This window comes from Protopterus annectens, chromosome 4.part0, assembly GCF_019279795.1.
Source record: "Protopterus annectens isolate FY-2018-M chromosome 4.part0, PAN1.0, whole genome shotgun sequence".
NCBI lineage: Eukaryota > Metazoa > Chordata > Ceratodontiformes > Protopteridae > Protopterus > Protopterus annectens.
Genome location: NC_056733.1, coordinates 1867488167 through 1867509663, shown reverse-complemented (window position 1 = coordinate 1867509663; position 21497 = coordinate 1867488167). Strand labels below are relative to the sequence as shown.

Below are 21497 nucleotides of genomic sequence, written 5' to 3'. Positions count from 1 at the left end.
TAGAAAACCTGCTAAGCATCATGCTCAATTGTACTTAACACCATGGACAAACCAGGGTCCCTGTGGGCAGCACTGTACATGCACTGTCCAGCCCAGGCCTCCTGCAGGTGAACTGTAATTCCACATATAACTGTCTGTAAATGGAGTAAATGTATTGCCTGATTTTTTACCAGCATACAGAGGGATACAGGGCTGCCATATTTCACAAGTGCCATTGTGAACTATGATAATACAATGTCTGTGTATGTATGAGCAACATTTTGGGTGCTTGGATATCTTTGTCAGTATAGATGTTTCATTTGCTTGCAACCTTTGAGTGAAATGCATGTCTGAGCAGTATGGTATCTTTGTATATACATATTTGTCTCAGACATCACTGCTGACTCTCTGAGAACAGATCTTGCTTATTTATCCAAGTAGCTTATCACATTAACCCTCTATCTGTCAAAATGCAAGTAATGATGGCTGTTGGTGCAGGTCCCCCTCTCAGATGTGTATAACAACAGTCTTGTTAAATTGAAAACTGTGTTTTTTTTTCCTTCAAGAATATTATGTTTAAGTGTATCATAGTCAAAATATATTACAGCTTCAGTTCTTCATTGTACTTGTACTCTCCCGTCTCTATCCCCACCCTGTTTGTCACTACATTTCTATTACATACATTTATTTTATTATTGTGTTTTATCCATTTATTTTACTATTATGTACAGCAGCATCATGACCTACAACAATCTTTCTGGCGGCACCTTTTGGGTGCTTACAGGTGGCAGCAGCAGTGCTAACCCCACCTCTACCAGAAGCCCTCAGCTCATCTGAGTCTCTGACTGCCACAGTCACCTCCATAACTTCTGTCCTACCTGCATCATCTGCTTTAGGTATCCCTGCACTGAATGCTGGGACAGTTGTACCTGCCAGAAACACTACCAATGGAGGTGGTACTTTTGTCACCCATCGGTAGCTGGAAGACATTAAGGGGGAAATTATTGACAGGGGGTTGAATGCCTGAATCAGTCAGATGGAGAACCTCCTGAAGCATCTCTTTAAGTTGGATCTCTGTCCAGCACTGTCTCCACCATCTAAGACAGTGCCCAGCAATGATTGAATCAAGGGTGTTGAGCAATCTCCCACTGAGTTGGAGTTGTCAGAGACTGCAGCTGCCAATACCCTATCCTAACCCCATCCTGGTATTCCCCTCCCTTTTGTATCCATGCTCATCCCATTTGTTGTTCAGTCCTTCCCTCAATATTGTCTTCCATCTATTTGTTTGAAGTCTCTGTCTTCATGGTATTCCCCCTCCCTAATTGTGTTACCACCCACCCTGTCAGTCTTTTCTATCTTCCATGCTCTACCCTAATCCTCCTAATTTCCTTTTGTGTCCCTTACTTCCTTCCCTAACTTACCTTCTCTTTATGCAAAAAAGATGGAAATCTGTCCCTCCCCAAATACCCTAACTTCCCAACCTCCATCCTGCTCATTCCTTAGCTGCTCAACTTCTGTTCTACACTCTTACTTTCACTTTTCAGTACCCCATTCCATCCTTTATAATCTGTTTCAAAAACAGATAATCACAACTCACATGTGTCCGTCTATGGCTTTCAAATCACTAACCTTATTTGATCACACTGTGCACAGTGGGTTGCAAAGAGTGCCACTGATGCGCATGGAGAACTGATGAGAAATGACACTTGTCATTATATATAGCAAAAAGATGATCTACCACTTTCCATGTGTTCCTCTACCAAATACAACCATTGTTATGCAGTACATATATTGGTAGGCATGGGTCTCGCAAATGTGGTAGGTGTCATTGTACAGCAAATGGCAATTTTAAAGATGGTTAAACTGTCAGTATCTGAATAGTTCATGTTGCAAAGACTTACAGTGCCAGTTATGCTTCTAGATGATAGATCAGACCCCAAAGTTGAGGTCATGATGAGTCCCTGTTGACTCTTTATTTTATCATTCTGCAAGTGCCTAGCAGTCAACTGCTGCATCTTGTTTCTCTGAAGCCTTTTACCTCACTGCTTCTGTAGCCACCATCCAAATGAAGTGCTATGCACAGTATAAGTGGGCAGGGTTGTATGTTTTTGTTTCTTTTTTTATTTTATTCTGCAAGTGCGCAATAATTAACTGTTTTTTTTCAGTGAAGCCTTTTCTCTCATTGCTTTTATAGCTAAACCTGTAAATGAAGTGTTTTTCATAGTATAAAGGAGCAAGGCTGTGGGTTCATGTCCCCACAAAGACCCATTATGTGCTGACATTTTTTTATCTTCAGTTAGTTGACATTTATAGGTGTTTTTGTGTGTGTGTGTGTGTGTGTGTGTGTGTGTGTGTGTGTGTGTGTCTGTGTGTGTGTGTGTCTGTGTGTGTGTGTTTGTCAGTGATCCTCCATTCTCTATTGCCTTCCACATCCCTGATTGCGTCACCACTTTGCTTTCGTTATATTATTGTCTGACCCTATTACCTAATGTATACTCCTACCTTCATCTTGAAACCTTACTACTTCCCACAATTCCACAAGCTATGCATTCCGCATATTTACCTCCTATCTACCTATCTACTACATACCTTCTTTTCTCTTGCTGTGACTATTTATGCAAGATTGCACCAAGTACCCTCACGACTCACACAATGCATGAGCACTATTACTGCTTGTGCTTCCCTGTGGCTGCACCATACTCCTGCATGCTGTTTGTGTGGGTCCCTGCAGTGGCCTTGATTAGGACATTTAATAAACTTGTTATCACACACATTTCACTTTCCTCATTCATTGTTAATGAGCATCAGGGCTCATCACCCACACAGTAAACAGAGAAGCGCTGGGAGCGATCACAGATTCAATGTTTCTGAATCCCAGGGTCAGTTTCTGATGTCACAGCACAACTTAGCATTTCTTTTTCCATATTCTCAAACTCCACTCTATCCTGTTAGGCAACATCACAGTATTTGTATTGAGGATATCTAAATCAAAAAAAATGTTAACTTTGGTTTTCCATATCTCATCCCCATTGAAAAAAAATCATATTTCTCAGTTACTTTGCCAGATATACATTTACTCTGCAATTTTAGATGTAATTCATCATTTAAATAAACCCCTTAATTCCCATAAAGCACAACCTATGTATCTAGAAAGATATTTTTTTTAAATTTTAGTCTAATGACTAAGAAGGCCCTCTACCGTTAAGTACCAACATGCCAAAAAAAAAAAAAAAAAGACCAAAAATGTAGGAGAAGAGCAAATATCGAATATTGGTCTTCTCCTATAATGCTCACACCCACTGGACATAGATATATACTAAGGTAATGATCACCATACATTGGACAAAAGGGAATAGTCACACATATAGCCATCTCAGATGTAGTATATGTAAGTCTGTGTTTTCAGCCATTCAGTCTCAGCATTTCAGGGCTTGCTAAAGCAGGTCCCAACATTTCAAACAGCTAGTGATGAAGATTGCTATTATCCTTTGAGCCCCTTTGTAACAAATCAAGACTGAAATCACTAGATTGTAATCCAGTGTCATAGCCGGTTATCATTTCATCAAATTTCTCCAACTTATCCTCCAGCTCCATCTTTCCCAAATCAATTCCAGCACCATGAATTACCACTCATCCTAGCTGTTTGGTTTTCCATCAGAATAGAGTCCCTTACAATATTCCTTATTCCCACAACAATTAGATCCATAACATTGTTCTCCTTGCCCTTCTTACATATTAACTATTATTCCTGTAAGACAGTTCCCCACAACAGAATCTAGTCCTGTGATACTTTTCCTTCTTCTACTTGCCTCTTGCTTATATGTTTTAATCACAGTTGTATCTATTACCATTTTCCGGGTATTTCAAGCAATTGAGAAGCACAGCATGCCTAACCTCTGTATGTATTCTTTCCTTTTTATTATAGTTTTTCTTCTTTGTGACAACACTATTAGTTTATATCTTCCATTCTTCTTTCTGTCGCCATTCATATTTCCACTTTTAAATGTCAGATTATTACCTAAGCTTTGACTGGCTTTCTTTCTATACTCATCCTGTCCATACATCCCTTAATTTTCCCCAACAAATTCTCATCCCACTGACTAGAATCTTCCCCAGTAAAACCCAAGCTATTAGTGGTTCTATGGTTTTTCAAAGCCTTCTTTTTGCACAGTTACATTTCACTATATCTGCACGAGTTTTCATTCCCCAGTCAGCACTAAGCTTTATTTTGAATAATACTTCATAATCTAGCAAAATTCCATCCTTCCTACACTCCATTTCTGCCTAATGGTGAGTCTCTTCTGACTCTGTTCATAGTGTTTACTAGGCTAACGACCACAAGGGCCTTTTTAAGGCTAGCCATGCATCCCAAATCTCTGACAAGTTTTGGTACCGTGGATAAGTATAAGCAGGGGCTTGGGAAATAAAACATTTACAAGCAGGAGCATGGGAGATGAACCACTAGACTTCTCTCCCCTACACCCATATGCCCTCTATAAACACTTGTTAAACCCAGAGCTGAGATCCTTACTGCCTAGCCATTTCTCCCGGGGATGAGAGATGGGCAGCAGAGAGTGGAGTCATCACTTATACCAGGCTCAGGAGAGGGTCCTGTTTTAGGACCCTAACCCTACTGCACATGTCCCACACTACACTGGAGTTCAACTTGCAATGCCAATGTCAGTAAGGGCATCAGTCACTTCTGTGGGTACATAATCCCTCAACTCTATCCTTGCCCCTCAAATCAAGCACTCACACTTCATCTCTGATCTCCATTAGTAATTACACTGTTGGAACAAGTGCCCAGGCATGACTGCCCCTGTGCCAACCTCTTAAACAGAGATGAGCTTATCTCATACCAGCTCCAATAGGCACACAAGCTGCTATTTGAATTCACTCTACCTGGACTGTAATAAGAGCTTTATCTCTCTACACGTCAGAGGTGGCCTTTGTAGGTACAGTATCTGAAGGTGGCACCCTTGTGAAAATTATTGCTTTGCATTAGTGTGAATTTGGTTAACTTACAGATCATTATAGCAACGTTTCTACATGAATAACTGCAATATACTCTAACATCTAATGTATGTGTTATTTATATGTTTGTAGTTACTGTGCTTCACAAAAGGTACTCAGCAGCACGTCTAAATAACATTTGAAGAAATATCGTGCCTAGCTAACAGACTTGTCCAGGTTAATCAGCCATCTATTATCTTTTCTTTTACAGAAAGCCTTTCAGTTCTTTGAGCTTCAAGCAGGATATCTACAACTTTATCTCTGGAGAAAGAAGTAAATGGTGTGGCCTTGTCCTATGCACAAAGCTAATCAGAAATGGTACATCAAGTCTGTGTGAGCAAAAGAATGAAAAGCTTATCAACAGTGGTTCTCTCTGAGCAGTGTTTTACATTTTACCTTCCTGGTTGTCAAGCTACACTAATTTCTGTTCTGTTGTAATTCAAGATGATAAGTCTCATCTGTCAAAATAAAGACTAGGAAAAGGAGGAGATAATGTCCTCAGAGGAGCTAGTTCACTTCAATATTAGCAAACATACTTTGAGTGCAATAGCTCTTGTGGAAAGCCCATGAGAATTTTTTATGGCTTTTTTCCTACATGATGCAATGCAAAAAAAAAAAAATTAGAAGTTTATTATTCATGACATAAAAATAAAAATCAGAGAACACATAATAAAAAAATTAGTGCCTGCAAACACAGACTAAACATTCAGCAAAGAATAAGATCAGCTTATACACCAAATATGAGATCTTTTGACTGCAAGCAATTGATAAATGGATAAGGGCTATCTGTCAGTTTAGTACTATTAAAACTGTATTCAAAGCAAAGAAAATTCAAAGAAACAGACCACATGTAGCTAATGTGAAATGATTTGTACTGCTGATTTATGGATGTTTAAGACTCTTTTTACCAGCATTATTGGTTATCAGCATCAATACAGTATGTGAAAGAAATGAACTGAATACAAGTCTTTTACTTGGAGCAACTTTATTTTACAGAATATGAAAGCAACAGTGAATTACAAGTGGAAAATAACTATACATTTTTCTGAGAGGAAATTGACGTTCTACACTGGCAGGTCTTGCCATTTAGGTTTCTGCCTTCTCCTGTCTTATCATCCAGTAAAATGGGTCATAAGGAAGTTAGTTACCTGTACACCCTAAATCATAGCCCAATGGCAGACCATAGTACAACTGTGAGGTCTGTCCTACTCAACAGAAATCACTTAGATTCACCAGAGTGTGTAAAGCAGACGCATCAGCGAAAAAGCAAATCTCAGCAAGTCCGATTTAAAGAGGAGAGCACAAATAAAAAGAAAACTAATTTGGCTAGTTTGGACGCCAAGTCTAGTAAAAATACACCAGTGGTGAATGGAAAGGTACAAATGCCAAGACACCACAACCCTCTTCAAAAATCACATAAAGGACTGAAGAACATTGCTATTCAAACATCACCAAGCTTAAGAAAACACTTTCCTATTTTTAAAAGGAAAAAACAAAACACAAGCAAATCTGTCATGGTTTCAGTGGACTCAGCCTGCTCTACAAAACTGAATGGTATTATTCATGAAAAAGATAACACTTCCACTGATGTTTCACATTTAACATTAATTGAACACATGCAAGACAGAACACAGGAAACCAATATAGTCAATCAAATATTAACAAAAACTAGCAAAACCCAAAGCAATGGACCTGTGATACATTGTTCTGAGTCAAAAGTGAAACGAGCACATGAAAATTCATTGAATTTAAACAAAGTACCTAAATGCAATCATCGTACTTATGCACAGGAGTCTAAAGACTTTACGCATATAGCAAGCACTTGTGAAACATCATATATAGTACAACACTCTTCCAGGTTAGTAAGTCGTTCACAAGAACACTGTACTCAGTGCTCACACACTCCTAGCAAAAACAATGAAACTAATAGTTCTCACATCACTCATAAAACAGACATGAGTAATTCAAAACACTTAAGGTCGACTGAGTACTGTAATATAAAAGATACTTCTACTGACACACATCAGTTAGGTCACAGTTCATCAGAGTGTAAAAACATTGACTCTGATGATCGGCCAATGTCTGAAGTCCATTCAGACTCTGCAATGGAGACAAATAATAGTCAAGCAGCTGTAACACAGACAGGCAATGAGGAATGCAACAGTGTAAATACCAACCAAAATGAGGTTCAACAAGGTTCTTCTCAAGCTGACTGTTTGCAAACCAAAAAACGTTTGGAGGCACTTCACCTGCATACTTATTTTCCACGGAAAGAACGAAGACTACAAACCAGTAACAAGACCCAAGAAATTAATCAGATCCATATAGGACAAGGGGAACTTTGTGAGTTGCAGAGAAGGCTAAAATTCATTGAAGATTCTTTGCAGTCAAATCAGGAAAAGATTAAAGTCCTTCTGAATGTAATTCATGACATGGAAAAGGCCAAGGCCCTCAGTGATGGGTATGTACACTTTATTATCTTAGATTTTTGTTCTTCTACTTAAGTCACATTTATTACAATAAAAGCTGAGAGCAACTAGTCACTACAGCAACAACCCAGTAAATTAAATGAGAAAATTATATTAATGTTTTTTTTCAAATCTTTACAGACTTAGTTCACAATAACCCGAATTTTCTAAAAAAGGAATGCAGCAGTTAGAATGAGTTATGGCTTCATTTACTAGATAACTAAATAGGCATTTACAGATATCAACAACAATGACATGCAATTTATTTTCCTGTTTGGGTTGTATGACGTGGTGAGCATTGCTAGCTTCCTCACAATTTACACTTTTACTATCTACTAAAATTGGACAATTTTTTGAGACGTTCTCAGTTAACAGCACCAGTTATCTAAATAGCATCCATAATTCAGGGCCTTTTGACTGATTATTTTTTGCTTTGCCCCTAATCTTGGTGGTGAAAGGCTGGGAGCAATTGTATGACTTGCGGAGACCATGCCAGTTTACTCATACCTTAGTAAATAATTCCAGTGATGTGCTGCCTTCGCCGTTGTCTGGCTCTGGTTTGGCTGTAGTGCGGCACTGTTTAAAACTTTCTAAAAACTACTGAGAACAAGCCAGATCTGTTGGATGTTTAGGAATAACGCACTGGCTGCCATCCCAGGTGACCTGAGTTTAACTTGCAGCTTGGGCACTAGCTAAAGCTGGCACAGTGAGAGTAATTCTGATGAGGTTTAGACTGCTCACCTCTTCTAGAGGAGGAAGTAGAGTGGAGCATGTGTCCTGGCACACTCTCTGTAAAAGAATCCCATGTGAAGATCAGAGATCACATGGAGGGTTGTCTGCAGCAGGTAGGACAGGGCCGACTGATTATATAACACATGGAGTTGTGAAACTATATTTCAAAGTTCCATTGCATGTTGACCCTTTGTTTGGCATAGGCATAAGCAGTAGGCTTAAAAAAAAAACATACTCATCAGAGCATGGATGTTAGAGTCCCCTCTTGGCTCACTTGAGCCTCACCCCAAGGAAATGAATGGGCCACCCAGTTCTTACTCTGGCAAATTAATGGGCTCATAAGGTGGAGGAAGGCCTCAATGGTTGTGGGGAGAGTGAACCAGTTAAAAATAAATAAATAACACAGAAACACAGATGCACGAAAGTAGCAGAACATTATACAGATGTTTTTACCATTCACAGTCTGTACAACTGACTTAATTATAGTTGTTTAGTATGACTGAAACTGTTGCATGAAAGCATTTATCATTTAAGTGATCTGTTCACACTGCAGTGTAAAACAGCATGACAGCTAGTGTTTGAAATCTAATATTTATTTTGATTCTTTCAAAGCACTTTGCCAAGGTTTAATTTTCTTATGTCAGCAACTATTCACATCACTTTTCTGTATTTCAGGCGGAATTTCTATCGAACTGGTCAGGACCTCAATAACTGCAGTACTTGCCAAAGCACTGCATGCATCATTTACAGGTACATTACTTTTCTTGGGAAATATATTGCCGTCTTAAATGGCCCATAAAAACAAATTCTGTTTTTTTTTCTACTGAACAAGAGCAAACTATCACCTTGTTCAAGCAAGAGTGAAAATATCTTTATTTTTATCCAGGATAAATTAACATACACATGACATTTCTGAACAGTTATATCCAATATATTCTAAAGAAAAAAAGAGCACAAAGAAAATACGTAATTATAACAATATTCACACAGCAGCCCAAACTATAGCAACTATCCTTCAAGATGTGTGTTCTACCTCAGACGCCATGTGTTTTTTTGTGCTATGAGACCTAACAAGTCCTCATTTGCTCTTTCCAACCCAATTACTTTCTTTAAAAATCACAGGTATGTTATGTTATAAGACATAGCTGCGCAAATGATATTGCTGCTAACCCACAGAAATGGGGCTCACAAAGCAGAATTGCTGTTTCATATTCTTGCTCATTACAAGTCTGTAAATGGTAGATTACCTGCTACATGTAATGCCAAGGCACATGCCAATATTCTTCAGGTGTTCCTACAAATGTCTGCAGTCTACAGTACAAGGCAAACATGAGTACATATATCCTTCTGAACTTCTAGCAAGCACAGCATACTTCATTCATTTTCCCTTATAATACTTGCACATTTTCTCAGCATTAAATTTTCTGAGATTATGATTATATATTTTCCCACAGCACTTCTAAACCCTGCTTGTAAATAATACACAAGGCCAACCAATCAATCTGAAACTCCAAACAGTGTTACTTTTGTTAAGAAAAACTGTATTGTTTATGGTTTTAAGATTTGTATTTTAAGAGCGTGTACTTGCTTGTAAAATTATCGACAGCTTTAAAGTGGCCCCTAAGATTCATGTGTTTTTGGGTGGTGATTCTTCTCTTGTCATAATGTAAAGCAATTAAACGTCAGATTAAATAAAACACTCCTACCTGTCCATCAAACTCTCTTCATGAATAGGAAAGCCTCTAGCTAATGATTAGTGTTGTTTATTCCTGTATTAATCAGTCTGCTATGCACTTGATACTACAAAGATCAGATTTTGCAACAGAAGTTTGTGTTGCAAGACTACAGAATCTGGCTGGTGTAATCACTGAAATTGTGCCTGAAGAGTTCAGATGTAATCACTGAGCTTGCATAATGATGGTTTTGCCCCAATGTTCACAAACACTTGGTTTGTGGCATGTAAGCAACATATGAAATATAGACATATACAGGGCATATTAAAGCGCTGATAATGCAGCACAGTGCTTCACTTAAGTGACACCATGTTTATATTCTAGTATGGACACCATTTTACTTCTCACCCAGTCTGCACTATTTTAGTTCTCCTACCTTCTATGTTGACCAGTAGGCTAGTCTGCAATGTAAAGACATTATACATAGCTGCATGCAGATTTTCATATTTGAAGATGTACATAGTTCTGTGTGTTATTATTAAGTTAATAGGTTTTAGGGGGATATTGTGTGTGTGTGTGTGTGTGTGTGTGTGTGTGTGTGTGTGTGTGTGTGTGTGTGTGTGTGTGTGTGTGTCTGTTTGTATTACTGTTTGAGGCTTTTCAATAAAATGAACAGTTCTGTAAGATGTGACACAGGCTCGAATGGAGATGACAAAAAACAACTGTATAAAAGTTTAACCTGGCAAACCGTACATGCATGTAGCACAAAAGCTGAAATTAGACATTTAACAAAAAAGTTGGTATATATAAAAGGTGGGAATAATAATATTTCAAGAATAGGATGCTTTCTATAATGTCTTTAAATGTTAATGGTCTCAACAGATAAATATAAAAAGAAAGAGTAGTGAACTGTATTAAAAATGTAGAGTACAAATAGGTATGCTACAGGAGACATAATTGGAAAGAACTGAACATGTAAACTTGATAACGAAAGGTTCTCAGGATGGTAATTCAGTGGAATATCTGCGGCAAAGGAGGAGAGGTGTACTTATATTAATTGCAAGAGGAGCTCCAATAGTAGTAGAAGAGTATAAAAACAATAATAATGGTAGATTTGCAGTACTAAGGGGCTACTGGAAAGGGAAGAGGATTACACTGGCATGTATTTATATTCCACCAAAAATTGCTATAATGAAGCTTAAGAAAATTCTGGAAGAAAAAATCAGCAAGGAATATTACTTATAGGTGGGGAGTGGAAATTGATTTGCAAAAGAGAAGATGTGTCTGGGGTCCCAGAAAAAAACTATAACAAAGAAAAGTAGATTTTTAAAGAAATGTATGAAAAAACGTGGCTTGCAAGATGTTAATTCAGTACTAGGATATTATTCCCCCAAGATTCAAAACCTGGGCTAGCCTAGCCAGAATTTACATTTCACAGGAACATGTGCATTTAACTGAAGGTCTTGATACGCACCCAATAACTATTTCAAATCATGCGCCAATAATAACCAAAATAAAAACACACAGTAATGAAATAAAAATGAGACACTGGCCCTTTCCCACCTATTGGTTGAAAAGAAAGGAAATGAAGGAATGGGTAGTGGAAATTATTTAGCAGCTATTAGAGAAGATAGACATTTCTTCTGAAGATATAGCTAGGGAGTGGGATACAATTACAGTAGATTTTAAAATAGGGTGGAAATAAAAGAAAGGGAGATATGGTTAAGAAGTAACAAGAATTATTTAGAGGGACTGACAAATGTTAAAGTATTGCAAAACAGGAGGGATCTCACAGAACAAGAAGAGGAGCAACTGCAGAATGCTAAACAGAAAATAAGGGATTGCCTCGATAATATGCATGAGTTTAGAAAGATTGCTGTTAAGCAACTGTTTCTGATAATAACTCTAGAGCACAAAAACTTTTAGCATAAAGACACAGGCAACAGAAAGCAGAAATAGCTGTCACCAAGCTTAGGGGAGCCTACAACAAGGAAGATAACAAGAGCTCCTATACAGGTATTACAAATATTTTGGAAATTCTATGAAAGTCTATATAAAGTGGAGAAATACGGAAATTAAGAAAAGGTACACATGGAAATGTTTATGTAAGATTTAAATATGCCAAGGTTATAGGTAGATGAGGCTCAATTACTAATAGCATAGGAGGAGATGAGATAAAAATTCTGATGTATAATCAATCTACAGGAAAGTCCACAGGAATAGATGGTATTCCTGTGGAAGTTTGGAAGCAAGGAGGGAAAACTGATAAAGATCTGGAAGGTTTTGTTTAACAGCATTTTAAGAGAAGGACACTTACCAACATCCTGGAAGAAATCAGTGGTAGATGTAATACCTAAAGTGGGTAAAGATCCATCAAATCCAGCTTCATACAGGCCCATTTCAATACTAAACCATGAGTATAAAGTGTTTATGTCTATAATGCCTAAATGAATGGCAAAATTGATGCCAAAATTGACAGATATAGATCAATGTGGTTTTGTGGAGGGGAGGCGAATATTTGACAACATTAACAGAAACACTGATGATCTAGAGGGAAGCAGAATGTAAGAAGACACCATTATTGTTGGTGGGTCTTGATGCAGAGAAAGCATATGACAGAGTAAGCTGGGACTACATATATAAGAACAGCAATGGAAACATTTGCATTCCCTGATAAAATTATAAAGTTGATTAGGAGGGTGTATGATGGATCGAGGCAAAAATTAAAGTGGGCAGGGTCCTCTCTGTTAATGTCTGCTTGAGCAGACGAACCAGGCAGGGGTGTCCTCCCTCCCTTTGTTGTTTGCATTATATTTAGAACCACAGGCAAAGAAAATAACAGAATCAGAAATTCAAGGATATAATTGGTATGGTAGTCAAGAAAAACTGGCTCTATTTGCAGATGACATTGTTTTATACCTGATAAAACCAGAAAGGGCCATTACAGTACTGTTGAACATACTGAGAGAGTTTTGAACCTTTTTGGGTACAAAATTAATAAGCCAAAAACAAAGGCAATAGTGGTAAATTATGTAACCACATACAAATTAGTTTGGCAATATCCATACTTATGGGGACATGATAAAATGATGTATTTAGGAGTATGGATTAAAAAAAGATAATACAAAAACAGAGAAAATGGAAGCTCTGTGATATGGATAGTGACAGTAAAATACAAGTAGTGAAAATGTTTTTAGTCCCTTTCCCTTTAGTCTTATTTTTATCAACCAGAGAAGTTGTGGATAGCAGTTAACAAAGAGCTGAAGGATTTTATCTGGAAAGGGACGATGGGAAGAGTCAAGTGAGATAAGCTTATTCTTCCAAAAGGACAGGGCAGATTGGTATTACCTGATTTGAAGGGGTATTTCAGAGCAACACAGTTAGGGCTCCTATACATAGCATGAGCAGAAAACTATAATTCAAAATGGAAAGAGGTGATGGCGAAACAGAGAGGAAACAAGAAACAAGGAGAGAATGGGATTTTGGATGCAGACCTTTAAGGAGGATAGCAATAATTATACAGAATATTATATCCAAAGACATGCTGTAGGTGGATTGGACACTCTAAATTAGCCCTAGGCGTGAGTGTGTGCATGTGTGTGCCTCCTTTTGAAGGTTGGGTGTCAGGCTGGCAACTCGACACTGTAAAACACCACTGCCAATCATGAGCAGACAGGTGATCCGCTGTGGCAACCCCTAACTGGGAAAAGCCAAAAGAAGAAGAAGATACAGAATATTATATTCATAAAGTAGCCAAAAGTATTTTAAGAACTAAACCAACACTGGACTGGAGAAAGGAGGGGGCTGGAATTTATTGGAGAAAACTGGCAAAGGAACCAAGGTATTGGGAGCAAATAACTAGAAAGGGAAAGGTAAAAGAATTGGAAGACACCAAGAACTTATTTGGACTGCTGGTTACAGATTCCCTTTCCTGTCAAGGAAAGATATCAGAGTATAGGCAAAGAGAAAGAAATAGGGGTTCCAAAATGAAAGACCAGCACTGGTAGAGTTTTTAGTAGAATCTAGAACAGAAGTTGCCATTAAGAAAGGAATAATTAGTAGAGCATATACAATACTACATAATAGCTATAAATCTCAATCAGAGAATATTAGAAAGGATTGGGAAGAGAAGCTGGATAAGCAATTCACAAAGAAACAAAGGGGGGATATGTGTATGTCTCCCAAACATGCAACAAGTCTAGAAGATTTAGGATATTTGCTTAGAAGTGTTTACATAGGTATTTTTATACCCCAAGTTGCCTCCAAGCCATTTTTCCTCAGGAAGACAGCAAATGTTGGAGATGTGATGGGGAAAAAAGAGATAACCGGGAACAGATTTTCTGGAAGTGTAATGAGTTGACAGACTTTAAAGATCCCTGCAGACTGCTCTGTCAGAGATGCTGGGTGAGCAAATTGGTGTAACTAAGGAAATTATTTTTTTGAGCTATGATACAGAATTGAAAGTGCCTAGACATAGTAATGCCTTGCTGAGTTTAATTATGATGGCTGCCAAAAAAGCAATTACTAGAAATTGGAAATCAAAGTCTAAACCAGCTTTACTAGAAGCAGTGAAGATAGTAACAGAGATAAAACAACTGGAACTTTAAAAAAGAGTAGGAGCAAATTACATAGGAAATATGAGAAATGTAAGATCAATACATGCAGAAGAGGAATGAGGTTTAAAAGATGGCAGGACCTGAATTAGCTATGTAATGGTTGACTGACAATGACTGGATATATTATAAATGATGCATAATGTTTGCAGTTGCAGTTGTGTCAGCATGATTTGTAATCAGGGTTGCCTGACATCTCTATTTGGACCGTCCCGGGATCAGCAGCTCGATTCCAAGGATCTGTTGAAACAGCCTCTGGTTTGTTTGTTTTTTTTTTGATTGGCCCGTATGCCGGTATACGAGCCAATCAAAAAATCGCAAAATGGAGCTGCTTCTGTTTAATGCAGAACTGCCTGATGTTCCGCATTGAACAGAAGAGGGTCCACTGTGCAATTTTTTGATTGGCTCATATACTGGCATACAAGTCAATCAAAAATTGCCAAACACAGAGCTACTTGTGTTTAATGCGGAACTGTGATGTCCCACATTAAAGACCTTTTGTGTGTGTGTGTGTGTGTGTGTGTGTGTGTGTGTGTGTGTGTGTGTGTGTGTGTGTGTGTGTGTGTGAAAGACCTTTTTTGTCCCTACCTGGACCATCAGAAATCTGGCAACCCTGTTTGTAATGTATAATATTTGCAACTGAGATCGTGTCTGTATGGTTTATTTTCATTTATATAAATGTAAGATCACCTATGTCATGCATGATAACTTAATAAAGATGTTTTCTGTTTAAAATAAAATATAGCCAGTGTTTTACAACTTCAATCTCAGAAATGAGTGCAGTCCCACAAGGAAGAAATACTCTTTCTTTTGTATGTTCATGTTTGTTGTGGTTGATGAGTATTGCTGCAGTGTTTTTCCCCAGTTTGGATTAGGTGGTTTCCTCTGAGCCAAACTGCTAATATGATAAGAGATGCTTGCATGTACTTCAGTTTATTGATTTTGTCTGCACAGTGGATGAGGATACTGTACTAGGGTGATGCCACTTGTGTGGTAAATAAGGTGAAGGGAAGGGAAAGGAACCCAGGACTGATCCCTGCAGGGCTCCAGTGTTAGTGACAAGATTGTTAGAACATTATGACAATTGACAAGGCTGTTTTCTGTTACTGAGGTATATCCTGAACCAGGCTAAAACAGTGCTGTTGCATCCTAATTCCTATTTTCCATGGTGAAGCAAACAGTGTTTTACCACATCAAATGCTTTGCTGAAGTCAAGGAACAGGGGCTGCAGTAGGTCTTTTTTATTGTCACAGCTTATGGTTTCTTCCTATACACGTTTTGGTAATGCTGTTTGTGTGTTATGGCCAGTTCTGCATCCATGCTGTGCTGTTTGTAGCCATGTTGTCAGTTGACATGGGATGAGACAGGGTGATTATAAATTATTCATTCCAATATTTTTGATAAGGGGCTTAAAATGATGATAGGCTTGTAGTTTTTTGACTTTGTGTGGATCCCTCTTGTTAAACAAAGGTAATACTTTTGAGAGCTTCCAGACAGTGGTGAATTATCCTTTTTGCAACTCATGTTTATCAGTATAAATGATGAGTATATATTGGGTAATTTTCTTTACATAAGCTGGAGGTAATCCATCTATGGAAGCAAAACCACGTCTCTTTATTTTCTTCAGTATTTTTGACAGTTGTTATGTCAGCTGATTTCAAACTGAATTTTGGGTAGGCAGTTGCTTGGGTGTAACTGATTTATGCTGAAGTGGTGGTTTGACTTTTTGCAAATGCACTGAGTTGTCTATACTTGCTCTGATTTTCCACAGCTATTTACTTGTGGATGTATGGAAAATTAAATGTGGGAAGTGAAAGGAGATAATATAAAGAAGGATATAACAAATTTGAAATACTTGATTATGCATGTGTTTTTCAGTGTGAAAAATGAAAACAACAACCAGGAAAATGAGAAAGCATGTGCTAAAATAAATGAAAAATAACCTGGAACTGTAAGTAAATATTACTAGACTGCCTTCACATAATAGCTAGAAACAGGTAAAACATATGAAACACAAGCAGATATAGGAAACATGGTACAGTATGCAATTGTGCAAAAAGAAGGAACAGGCTTAGGCATCCAATGATTATGTGCTCATTTATTAAAGGAAAGATGCAAATGCCGACAGAAGAGAAGAAAGGGAACGGAACAAAAGATGAATGTTATGAAAATTAGAAATTTGACACAAAGTTTTGTGGGTATATTTAGTTGTTTCCTCCATTATAAAGAAAAGCATTTAGAATGTCAGAAGTATTTTCTCTTGCTTTGTCACAAGAAATTTTATTCATAAAAAGACAGGAAAATATATTTTTTATATAAGAAAAAAATAATTACAAAAACATATTTAAAAGTAGAAAATTAAGATTTGCATATTAACATTTGTCAGACTTGAAGTTTAAACATTGTGAAGAACAGCCGTTTTTATTACACTAAGAGTTATATTGCCAGAGCATTCATGTACCTCTCAAACTTTAATTTATTTTATTTTATTTCAGCTTTCTAATGCTACTTTGTGTGTCAATTGATTTTAACAACAATACACCTGCTCTTATTCTAAATGCCAGAGGGATTTTTAATCCATCAGAACCATCACCACTTCAGACAGATGATACATCTCTTTAATTTCTTGTCTGAAGGACAGCATTTCAGGATGCAGACCCCTACCATGTGCTGTACTACCATCATAGCCGGCCTTAGGCATAGGCCAACTAAGCAGCTGCCTAGGGCGCCGTCTAGCAGGGGTGCTTTTCTGGTATTTATTTTTTGTAGTAAAGAGATGATTTCTTTAAAATGTGTTGAATGACTACAGGAATAACTGAAGAGTAAGACAAACTGTGAGGAAAAAGAAAGAAAACAGTAATCTGGGTGGTGTAAGGAGACCAGGATGGGGGCACTGGGTGGTGTGTAGGGGGAGCTGTGGAGCCCTGTTGCCTAGGGCACCAGTTGACCAAAGGCCGGTCCTGACTACCATGCAAGTACAGGAAAATGAAGACATTTACCTGGTATTGGGATAGAACCCTCAGCCTTCTGATATTCCCAGTAGCAAAGGCATACAGAACCACTAATACTTTAAAGTCACACTGAGAATGAGACTGCCAAACTGTGCAATAATTTTGTGCACGGTGATCAGTAAGGAAAAGGACCACAGGATCACATGGGTAGGTTCTCAGTGTTCCAGAAACAAAGGCAGCTTGATAGTTTGTGTGAGAATTCATACATACTAACTGTGAGGAAAAATGCAATATCTTATGGTAGGGCATGAGTGTGTAGGTGAAATATTGCATTTCTTGCAGTTATTAATATGCAGCTGACTTCAGAATATCATTGCAAAGTGAGATATTTTGCCAAACATTCTCATTACATCAACATTCAAATCACTATTTGAATAGTTCATGAAAAGGTAACAGTCCCTGTGGGAGTGCACCACTCATTTTCCTTTTTGTTACACCCGAGTGCTGTGCTGACCACATTAACAGGATACTTTGTGCCTTGTACCAAGGACTGCTACATTTACATAGAATAAGTTCATAGGTGAACGTTAGGCTAACTTCCTTGAAGGGCCATTTAAAGTGTAGCCAATAACCTGATGTCAGAATTAAATCATGTACATTGTGTCTATGAGGCAAAGACCTTAACCATTATGCCATACCCACCCACCCTTGTCCAACTCACTCTCTCCATGTGCAATCACAGGTGCTCAAACATCCTTTCAGTGTTGTCAAACACATGTATTCTAAATGGCACTTTGATTGTATTTATTTCTGTATCAGTCCCTATGGCTTTATATCTGTATTTCTTAGCTTAAGCTGTACATCACATCAGAAGCTTCAAGCCAAACTGTACACTAATATTGTGTTCGCGGTTTTCTGCATAATATTTGCATAATGGCAGTCATATGTTTGAAGAACAATGGCAGTATAACATGTCAGTAGTATTATGTGTTCTTATGTTGTGCCACCATCACAACATGTAGTTTATACTATGAGGTTTCATATTACACAAAATATTCTGCTTGTACACATATCACAAATTAGCTGCCAAATTTCCATAGTGCAAACAATGTAAATATGCATTGCTTAAAACACCTAAAACGACTTTGTTAAAAAGTTATACAACCATGGTAAGCATACAATAAGCCCCACCCTGTTATAACTTGTTACATTAGACTAGTGACATTAGTGATTCCAGTTTAATGCTACATCACTTATGTGATTTTGTCATCCTCACCAGCCACATAATTATTACATGAGTAAATAATTGGCTTGTATTTTTATAGGAAATATGTCAGAAGAGTAAACTGTGACTTACAATGCCTTGTTTGTTTTATGTTGTATTATTAGTTCCAGATGGCAGTACTTGCGCTATAAGTGTATCATTCTTATTAAAGGGGTTAGTACGATCTGGAGTAATGCTCTACTGCAGAGTTGTATCTGCTCTATTACTCCTTAGCAGCCATATTTCTCAATGCAGCATTCTGCTTTGGAGAACTGGGAATGCAATCTACGGCATCTAATAAAATAAAAGGTCATGAGCATTAAAAGAGATTAGCGCAATCTAAAGAAGTGCTTCTGCTAGATCAACCTGCCGTTCCTGCATTTTATACCCTTAAAAGGAGATGCTATGGAAACTTACCATTGTCTTGGCAGAAGGAAACCTTTTATTTCTTATGTACCTACAGATATGTGTCCTCGCACAGGCACAGGCACACACAAACACACACACACACACACACACACACACACACACACACACACACACACACACACACACACACACAAAAACACATACTTACTTAAACACAACAATATCAAATGAATATGTATGTTTTCATCTAAAACACAGCCAAATGAACTATAACCAATAACAAAACAAAACTCAACTAGACATCCTATCTACTCAAAGTATACAACCCAAACCCAAGCACACCCTGCTAAAATGTAACCGCTTAAAGAGACACAGCAACAATACAAAACACAGCCCCACCTTCCCCTTGGTTATTTATACCATCTCCACAATCATGCAGCTGCCAGCAATGGGCATTCTTATACTCCAGTAAATATGTACTTAAGGATCAAGGGCAATAACGGGTTTTAACAGTGCAGCAACAGTCTATATCTCACTGAATGTGCACCATGCATGTTGTGATAGTCTGGCAACATATTTGGTCACTCTTGAGCTGGGGACCATCAGATCATTTGTACTAAGTACTCACAGATTTAGTCACAATTCTAACTTGAAGCATCATCTCCCTTAATTACTAACCTAGTATTAAATCAGTAAAAATATGTTGAGTCTTTTCGGCTTTTCCTGGTTAGGGGTCGCCACAGCGGAACTCCGGTCCGCTAATGATTGGCAGAAGATTTTCACGTGCCGAGTTGCCAGCCCTGACGCACAACCTTCAACGAAGGTACGCCGATTCACACATGTCTCCACACAGAAAACGCTCTAGCTGAGAATCGAACAGGACAACGTCCTACTGTGAGGCAACAATGCTACCGCAGCACCACCACCGCAGTGCATTAAATCAGTAAAAATATAAAAGTATAAAATAAGCAAACTGTTTCATCAGTGCCCAAGTTAAAATCATATAAACCATTAAACTTTGCTTTTCTAAATAACTATGAGTAAACTCTTCACAGTGGGATATTCTAAATTATACAATGATGGCTTATTTGTATTAAGAAACAAGAACATTGATTGGACAGCCCAATCAGTGTGCCCACTGGAAATCAAGAATATATCAACAGAATAAAGTCTGGACGGCCGCTGAAGTACCATTGAGCAGCTAGACTTTCTACTGGAATATGCTGAGGAATGGAGCAAAACAGAACAAAAATCAGGTATGTTTTCAAAAAAAAAAAAAAAAAAAACAGAAATGTACCTGATTTTTCCTTCAGTTTTGTGCTGTCCTTCATAAAATATCGACAGAAAAAAAAATCAGCAACAGAGATGCTCTTTTTTCCACTGCATCTCCTGCACTGCACTGGTGTACTGTGTACGTGTGGGGATGCTAGTTCCATATGCATGTTCAGTACATCAGTAAAGAAGGAAAAACACAGAGGAACACTTCAGCACCATTATACAAAGATATTATTTAAGAAAGGTAAGTAATTTCTTTCCTAAATAATGTCATTGTGTAATTGCACTTGTGATCAAGCCACACCAACCGTGGAACAGATAGCCAATTTAGTATAGTTTAGGAAACAATTCCTAACCTGTTGAAAAGGGAAAAAACTGGAAAAATGGACAGATTATATTGTTTCTGCTGCCAAGAAAATACCTAATAAGATATGTCAGTTTCATTAACCCATCTAATCTGCATAGATTTTCAAGGTGAATGATAAAAGTAAATCATACTTCTAAATTTCTTCAACTAATTTAAAATATTCTCTGATTCCATTCTATTGTTTTCTGTGGATTTACTCTTGAATACAATTATTTCAATTGAAGGTTACCTGTTAAGGCACTGTTAACATGATCCCTATCTTTTCTGAATCATACATCCCTTTTCATAGACATTTTAACTGTATAATGTTGACAAATGACAGACAGCGATTAATAATCATGAACACCTTCTGAAGTAGAAGGATAAAGCTCTGACTGTATCTAGGCAACCATGTTCAAGTAGAGAATCTAGACATCAGAGGAAGGAGCAAGTGGAATGAGTATCTGTTTACATAGAAGTTTATGACCCTCCAGCTCTACAGGGTTTAATTCTTCAAAGCTTCTATTTGCCTACTGTGTGACTCTGAGCAAAGCACTGTGTGTGTGTGTGTGTGTGTGTGTGTGTGTGTGTGTTTGTGTGTGTGTGTGTGTGTGTGTGTGTGTGTGTGTGTGTGTGTGTGTGTGTGTGTGTGTGTGTGTGTATGCGTGTGTGTGTGTGTGTGTGTGTGTACTAGAAGTATCTTAACAAATTATTATTATTATTATTATTATTAGTATTATTGTCTCATCCGTCTCAATGGGAGGGTTTTGCAAAGGCCTTTCTGTTGCATGACATCTGTTCAAGAATAGGCACA

At 37.8% G+C, this 21497-nt stretch overlaps 2 protein-coding genes across 3 annotated transcripts in view; one reads left to right on the top strand and one right to left on the bottom strand.

Moving 5' to 3' along the window:
* DOCK2 (dedicator of cytokinesis 2) overlaps positions 1-21497 on the bottom strand; it is a 4134711-nt gene that overhangs the window by 1715908 nt on the left and 2397306 nt on the right. The gene's annotated exons all lie outside the window — the stretch shown is intronic.
* INSYN2B (inhibitory synaptic factor family member 2B) overlaps positions 1-21497 on the top strand; it is a 689561-nt gene that overhangs the window by 476601 nt on the left and 191463 nt on the right. For both annotated transcript variants that reach the window (XM_044069536.1, XM_044069538.1), the window contains exons 2-3: positions 5204-7453; positions 8868-8942. In XM_044069536.1, the coding sequence (XP_043925471.1) occupies positions 6117-7453; positions 8868-8942 (1412 nt within the window). In that variant the 5' untranslated portion in view covers positions 5204-6116. The remainder of the gene's footprint in view (positions 1-5203; positions 7454-8867; positions 8943-21497) is intronic.